General features: G+C 40.5%; 1 protein-coding gene across 1 annotated transcript; it reads left to right on the plus strand.

Annotated features, from left to right (window-relative positions):
* Window positions 1–2,046: 2,046 nt before the first annotated feature.
* Window positions 2,047–7,926, plus strand: LOC121692876 (synaptojanin 2 binding protein). Its single transcript, XM_042071867.1, has 4 exons — window positions 2,047–2,222; window positions 3,644–3,780; window positions 4,288–4,383; window positions 6,219–7,926. The coding sequence occupies exons 1-4, from the start codon at window positions 2,159–2,161 to the stop codon at window positions 6,378–6,380; spliced, it is 459 nt and encodes a 152-aa protein (XP_041927801.1). The 5' UTR covers window positions 2,047–2,158; the 3' UTR covers window positions 6,381–7,926.
* Window positions 7,927–8,155: the final 229 nt, after the last annotated feature.

The following is an 8,155-nucleotide window of genomic DNA, read 5'->3' on the forward strand; positions in this document are numbered from 1 at the left end:
AAGTCTGAAGCGCTAACCAGCATAGGCCACGGCTGCCCCAATAGGCCACAGCTGCCTCTACACAGCTGGTCTGAGTGGGAGCATTTTTTTAAATCAGGAAGTGCATTCCAGAGCTGGACTGGACTGAAATCTGAGATATCGGAAGGTATATATTGATGGAATGTCTTAAATCTAGGTCCTAGCCCATTTAATGACTAAACCAGCAGCAATACTTTAAAATCTACTCTGTATGTTACAGGAAGTCAATGAAGAGTAACTAACAGAGAAGTTACATGTGTATTTTTTGTTTAATTAAGACCAGACATGCTGTGGCATTTTGAATCATGAGGTCTCACACTCTCACTACACAAGCATAGACCAGCTATTGCATTGTAATAGTCCAGTTTGGAAAGACCCATGACAGGAAATTGTGTGACATAGGCCCTATGTGTTAAGGTGTTCTTCCGAATATTTTATAGGATAAACTGACTTAGGCTACATGCTCAGAGAATTGAGTCTGTCATCAATTGTAACACCCAAGTTAAGTGCCATTTTAGGGTCAATGAAGATGAGCCGAGCTGGATGCTGATCTTTTGGGGAATAAACAGCTGGGGATACCAGGGGCAGTTTTGCAGAGATTGAACTGAAGGTGAATCTTTCAACCAGACTGAAATATCCCTCACTGCAAAAAATGATATCTTATATTAAGATTAAAAAATGTTAAGCTTTCTTTTAAGATTATTTGACTTAAAATAAGTCAAAATCCTCTTAAATTAAGACTTAAAAACAAGTAGATTTATCTGCCAGTGGATTAAGTAATTTTATCTTAATTTAAGAATATCTTAAATTAAGATAAATTTACTTAATCCACTGGCAGATAAAAGTATCCTAATATAAGATTATAACACTTGGTAAAATATCATTTTTTGCAGTGCTGAAGCATGCAGAAATCTGAAATAGTCATCATAAGACATGTAAGCTGAGTAGCCTATCATCCACAGTGATCGGTAAATCCGAGAGAGCGAATTATCACCTATGTAAATGGAGAATAAAAGGGGCCCATGCTGATCCCTGAGTTAGGCTACACCTGTCGTGAGGTTGTGCATCACACTGAATGAATATCCTTTAAGAATGTAAAGAAATGAAGACCTTTCCCAGTAATTTTTAACTCAAATAAAGTAGAGGAGAATGTCATGTCACTGTGGAGAATGTCATGGATCACTGTGCTTCAATCACAGGTATAGTTAGTTATTACATCATCCAAAGCGACTTACAGAATATGATAATGGTATTTAACATTTACAGTTTAAAAGTCTACATTAAGCATGACTGAATAATAACAATAATATCAATAACAATATCAGATATCATAGATCAGATAACCCTCTTGAAAGCCCCAAAATATATAAGAACAGTTTCGGTGGAATGAGTATGTATGATTAAGTTTACTCTTTTGATCCCGTGAGGGAAATTTGGTCTCTGCATTTATCGCAATCCGTGAATTAGTGAAACACACTCAGCACACAGTGAGGTGAAGCACACACTAATGCCGGCGCAGTGAGCTGCCTGCAACAACAGCGGCGCTCGGGCAGTGAGGGGTTAGGTGCCTTGCTCAAGGGCATCAGAAATCATGGAAATCAGAAACTTGCTTGAACACCATTTTCTCAAGAAACATTGACAGGGTGGAAGGGAGATAGGTCTGTAGTCCTTCATATGAGCAAAAGTGTAACCCCTGCTTAGCCTAATTAAAAAAAATGTGATGAATTAATGCATAATCACCAGCAAAATAGTTGGTAGGCTTAACGCCTTTTTAAAGTCTTGTTGAACTGGGCACTGAAGCAACTTTTTTGGAGAAAAACTGTTGCAAAGTCGTCTGCTGACAGTTGTAGATGAAGTCTGTGTTTTTTTTTTTAGAAGAGACAGTCTGAACTCCAATACAACCTTTATGTTCAAGGCTGGCTCTCTTATCTAAAGGCTCGGTGTTGGGCATGACTTCCGCTGCTGCGCATGCGGGCAAGCAGGCTGCAACTGGCTTTTCTTAGTTCCCTCCGCCAGGGGGCGATAAGATAACATTTCCCAGTAGTGCCTCAGGTCGGTAGGCGAAGAAGTCCTGCATGAGTTCACCTTCAGGTAGAGAGCTCTAAAATAAGATTTTGGAAAGAGATCAGTTGTTTACGCCATGAACGGGTCTGTTCATAGCATGCCTAAAGAGGTGGAAATTCAGCTAAAAAGAGGACCTGCTGGTAAGTAATCTCTTCATATCATATTTAGACAAGGTAGACAGTAACGACAGCAGTCGACTCAGCAAGTTCATGTCCAACGCCAGAGGGGCCTGTCGGTGCACAGCAGTAGTCCAAATTTTCTCTGACTAGCCAGGGCTAACGTTAACGTTAAGCGAGTTGAGCTCATTGACAATGTCAATATATTTGCTTATGTTCGGTCATTTGTGTATTGGAGTAGATTAATTCAATAGTTTACTCCGAGTGTATACAAAAAGTCACTATTGCATCAAGTTTGTAAGAGTTTGCTGGACAGGCGCAGCAACTTTTCAATGGGCAAATTGTCAGCTTGCTAGTTGGTTAGTGAATGAGGTTGCTACGTAGGCAAGTCGGCGTCATGCGCAACATTGCAATTTAGCTTTATTTACGTGTGAAACCTTCCTAAAATGATGTAAGTGAAAATGTTTAGATGTAATTAACACATCTACCAAGGTAAAAACTGAACCGATTAATATTGGGTAACGTTCGCTTTAGCTTTGTACTTCCATGTACTTTGAAATGAACTCAATAATCCGACTGTGTCATAACGACCGCCCCGTTGCCATATTATAGCACCAATTACTTAAAATTGAAATGTATATGTTGCTTCACCACGACGATCATAGACTTATGTTAATGCTACTTCAGGATTTGATTGTCATTGTTACTTTCAGTGACAAGTGTTGCCTTTTCTGGAGAGTGTTGACTGTCATGGAGAAAACGAAACTAACTTGAAAGAGGCTGTGCTGTTTGCACTTTGGTTTTGAATTCACATTTGCATCAATGGCTTGTCAGTTTAGCGATACTTATTATCACAATTTTACATTTGACTGACTTTGACAAGTTTCTGAAAACATTTTAATATTACAAGGCTTATGGAAATGTGTGTTTGACCTGTCTAGTCCAACCTTAGTTCCAAGTATTACATAACGATTTTACAACTTAGCGGGGCCATTCTTCCGCAGGGGTCATAGAACAACACCTCACTGCTCTCCAGTGCACAAAAATGGCATCATCATTAGTGCTTCTTTCCCTAATGCCCTTTGTACCCCTGAATAAAAATCCCTTCTCATATCACATTGGAACAAGCAGCTTTACTTGCTTTACTGTTATCATGCCAGACACTTCTTGGCCATGGCCAGTGGCTGTTTTAAGCCAATTTAACCAAATGGTTGAGCCTGCAAAGGCAAAGTTGTTGTCCTTTTTTGAAGTCAATATAAAAGGGATTCTCAGTCAAGTCACTTTCAAAAGCCTTGAAACGGATACACTGGGAGAAGTCCCTGAGACGATCCAGATCTTGATATCGGTTCATGGACTTCATTATGGCTTCTCACTCTTCCCTCGTTTTTGTCTCTCACAACACTCTCTGTCCCTGTCTGTCTCTTTCTCTCTTGTTTGTCCCCCAGGACTTGGGTTTAACATAGTCGGTGGTTTGGACCAGCAGTATGTGTTGAATGACAGCGGGATCTATGTGGCCAAAATCAAAGAGAATGGCGCTGCAGCACTGGATGGACGGCTACAGGAAGGGGACAAAATACTGGCGGTAAAGAAAATAGACACTTGGGAGACTGTGATTCATTTGAATTTGTTAGTCACTGTTTCATTCAAGAGAGAAATTGGAGAAGTCTGGTTACTTGGAATGAGCCACTTGTGATTTAAAAAATAAATAAATAAACAAATAAATACACTTATGTGTCAAATCAGGTGACAATTTCATATTGTTGGACATTTTCCTGCATTTATGGAAGTGGACATGCTGAGGTGTTTCTCAGTCATTTTAAAGGGCTTGCCATTTCTTGGCCCAGCCCCTGTACACAATTTGTGTGTATGTGGTGCAGATTGAAGGGATAAACATTCTCTGGATAAACACGCTAAGTCCTGAGTGTGCCCAGTGCCAGCTTTTGTCAGGGCAGGTACACATTCAACTGGGCACCTTTTAATGAAGTTCAGTTTTGAGAGAGAGAGAGAGAGATCTGTTTACTAGATGTGCTTGTTTTTCATGGTCTGATGAGCATTTGGGTATATAAAAAAAAAAACCTTTTCCTTGCAGATAAATGGCAACCGATTGGAGAACCTGTCCCATAGTGCAGCAGTGGACCTCTTCCGGTCAGCTGGAGAGGATGTATTTCTCCGCGTGCAACAGAGAGTGAGTCATTTAATTTTCTTTCTCTTTTTCTTCTCTTCTCTGATCTGAGGCAAGGGGACAGAGGTTTGCAAAAGGCATAGGTGTGGAAATCAACTAGACTCTCCTAAATATGCATTAAAGTCGCAAGTTATTGAATACTCATTTGTGTTCTGGAGAGAGGGATGATATGGCTTAAAAAAAAACCCTCACATTTTCACATTCTGACGAGTGGTGATTTACCATACAATACAATGGGATACAAATCTAAACCTAGTATAATGTTAAGTATCAGAATTACAAATTCAAATATGATGTAGGATACAATATGGCATGTCCCCTTGTCTTGGTTCGTCATGGAGATTACTTGCCGTTCTGTATCGCACAACTGAAATTGCTCATTTGTTTCTGCCCTGAAGTTAGATTCTAAGTGGATAATCTAGTTAGTTTGTTGTTTAAGGACTTACTAGATCACATCGGTGACATTAGCTTCTCCTGTTGTTGCTCTTCATCAGTTCACTGTGCTGTGAAATGGCATTATTGTGACTGCCATTGAGTGAAGTCAAGTTTATTTATAAAGCGCATTTCATACACAGAGGTCATTCAATGTGCATAGAAGGGAAATAGTCAAATAATTGTTTACAAAGTAAAGGATAAAACACACAAGGTGATAGTGATAGTTTAAAATAGTTTAAAAAGTAATAATTAAAATACATAAAACAACATAGCATAGCTCAATCATTCTATCTCAATGTTGAGCATGCCTGAAGCCTCCTTTCAATTTCAATTTCAATTTTCCCATAACCACACCAGTCATGGGATGGGTTGGGAATCACCACACCTTCCTGAGGAATTCAATTGTGCCATTTAAGCTGTTTTAAAGTTCTCTAAACTTCACCCAATGTTGGACTGTGTAGCTGGATATATTGTGATCACATTAAACTGGATTCTGAGCCAGAAAGCTTTTTAAATGTAACCTTTACTAAGGCTACAAAGCATTATTTACACAAAGCTTCATTACAGGCATATCTGAGGGTGACCCATTTCAGTGAGTGTGAGAGTGTAGGTAAGAGTATCTATAGCTGCTTTCAGTATATGCAGATATTTGTCAAACGGGGGTACGACCCTTCAGGTGATTCCGATATTATGCTAACATGCAGACATTATGTGTGAACGACACCAACACGCATGAACAGAATCTCTGCGTGGTTGAACAGGTTGAACGTGGTTGAACACGCACATGAACAGAATCTCTGCATGTTCTTCGCTTCGTTCAGACACGAGCTAATTTACATAATGCCCGTCGGAAATACTACGAGGGGAGTAGTGTAAGAGTCGGCAAAGTTCGGAATTCCAAATGGCCGGTTATGTTGTTCAGCTATATACGGCCCAACCGTTTGACATCCGCAGAACGTGGGGACTTACACCTACTGCATGTCTGAAAGCAGCTTATGTGTGTCAGGAAGGTAGGGAGGAAAAAGGCAGGGTAAATAAACGTTGTTCTGTCCAGCAGTGAAAGGCCTGTTATGGAGATAGGGTTTTTGGCCTGCCAATCATTAACTTAAGGTAATTGACATCTACTGGGACCCGAATTGGTTTCCTTCACCGTGTAATGTGTGTGTATATGTTCTGGAGATTCCTTCTTGCTTGTCAATGTGAACTGGATTATTGTGTTAGTGTGTATTTATCATGAAGCTGTTTTAGTCCTATAGTTATGTCCACTTGGTTTGCTGAATTGCACAATGCTGAATTGTTGAACATTTTTCTGCATATACACTCTACAAGTTTCTTCCTCTCCTTCCCTTACTCTTTCCCTTTATTAAACTTTTTTTTCCTCATCACCCCTTCTCTCTCTCCAGTCCTCCCTCCATCACAACGGTCCAGTGAGCTCCCGGCCTGAGAGCGAGGCGCCCGTCTCCTCAGTCGGCCTCCTTTTGGGCCTCGCGGCGGCTGCCGCCGCCATCACCGTCGCCGTAGTCTACTTCAAACGCTTCCCTCCCGGCCTGCGGAGGCCCATTTAAACGTAACCGGCCTCCCATTTCAAGGACCAAACGTTGGGAGAATATACTCAGAGGGCCAAAAGAGAAAAAGATAAAAGAAGAAAAAAAAACACACACAAGGTGAATGAATTAAGGATTAGGACACATGTTGGAAAATGCACCCTGAAGAAGCAAGCAAGCCATGTTTTCCTAAACATATACGCAAACAACAGCAACAACAATCTAAATAGGTGTTAATATTGCTGTTATGATTGCCATGTTGAGCTGGTGTTCCCCTTTATTTTTAGTGGGGGTATTCTTAGTCACTTTAAACCAAAGCTCTGAGTCTGTCTGTCCCAGCATTGCACAGGGGGAGGGAAGATTCAGCCGCCATGTTATCAGGAGACAGAAGTGATCGTGTCTAAACTGACCACGTAGAGCTATATGAGGGAGAAAGAACGAGGAGGTGGAAGATGGAAAGAGTTGGATGGAGGTTAAAAAGATAGAGAGACAAAAAGAGTTGAAGTAACTGACCTGTGAGGAGCTCCATTACTTTATAGCAGCGTCCTCTGTTTTCACCCGCTCCTTTGCCAAGAGCAGAAACTCTTTCTTTTTTAAAATAGCTTTGCCATCTTCATTCTTCCGGTCACCATAGTGTTTCTTTTTTGCCCTCTCACATTCTAATGCCAAAAACTAAAATCATATAAGTGTAAATATTGTTCCAGGTATAAATATATTTTCAAATACTGTCACTCACTGGGGAGAGTTTGGTGTCACGTTGCTGGGGTGACATGGTTTTTAATCGGTTTATGTGTTTGTTTGTTTATCTTTGATTTGTCTGAAATGTTGTCATTGTCAATGATGACTTGGCCAAGGCAGCAGATGCAGCTGTGTATTTTGTACCAGACGGTCCTTTGACATCCTCCAGCTTGGGCCTGTAAATGACCGTTCAGTTCCTTCCCCAACCCCTGCCTTAGCTGACCATTTAACTGGCTGCTGTCTCCTTCTGACCAATGCAGAAGTTCTTTTTAATATTAACTATTGAGTTCAAACTCAGGCCTCTTGTTAAATCCTCTTACCTGCACGTCTTTCAAAAAGGACACACACATGAAATGCTATGTTTCTGATGGAGAAGGGAAGTTTTAAGTGACATTCAGGTGGTGATAAGTGTGATTTGTTAACCTGACTCCTAAGTGATTTCAAACACCCCAGGATTACATCATTCTGTATTCTCACTGTTTGACATGCGTATGAGCAGCCACATGCTTGAAGTCAGTCACTGCCCCCTATTGACTTTGCTAGAGAAATGCACTTCACTATGCATATGAAAAATGGGACTGTGATGTAGAAGCATGGTAGAAACACAGGCGTTGTTCAGGATAAAAGACCAGACTAGTAAAAAAAATGTAATGGTCTGTAGTCCAATGACCTAGAGTGGCAGTAGGTTTGACACCCACGCAACTGCCCCCATGTCCACTCTCATGATTTAATGGGGGAAGCACGCATTTTATTTGATCAGAACGACAACTTTAAACTTGTTTTGAACTGTTTTTGTATCAGAATTATTGTTTGCCTGTAATGTCTTATGTGGAAAAAATGGCCGAAGTATGTACATGAATGTTTTTGAGGAATTCTTTGTTAACGTTGTTTAAGTGCACTCTATCATGAAGATGTTCAAGAGCCTTAAAGTGCATGGTGTTCTGACATTAGTGTGTGTGCATGTGTTTGAATGCCCTTGAGAACTGAGCTGTAAAAGTGCTACAAAAGCCAGTTATTACTTTTGAAAAGACACACAAAACAGAAGGTCAAAATGGATG

Source organism: Alosa sapidissima, chromosome 19, assembly GCF_018492685.1.
Source record: "Alosa sapidissima isolate fAloSap1 chromosome 19, fAloSap1.pri, whole genome shotgun sequence".
Lineage (NCBI taxonomy): Eukaryota > Metazoa > Chordata > Actinopteri > Clupeiformes > Clupeidae > Alosa > Alosa sapidissima.

What these genes read in the sequence shown, in the direction of transcription:
- LOC121692876 (XM_042071867.1), top strand. Translation starts at nt 2,159, where the DNA reads ATGAACGGGTCTGTTCATAGCATGCCTAAAGAGGTGGAAATTCAGCTA. An exon ending in GCTAAAAAGAGGACCTGCTG is followed by an intron (nt 2,223 to 3,643) that starts GTAAGTAATCTC and finishes TTTGTCCCCCAG; the next exon opens with GACTTGGGTTTAACATAGTC. An exon ending in TTCTCCGCGTGCAACAGAGA is followed by an intron (nt 4,384 to 6,218) that starts GTGAGTCATTTA and finishes CTCTCTCTCCAG; the next exon opens with TCCTCCCTCCATCACAACGG.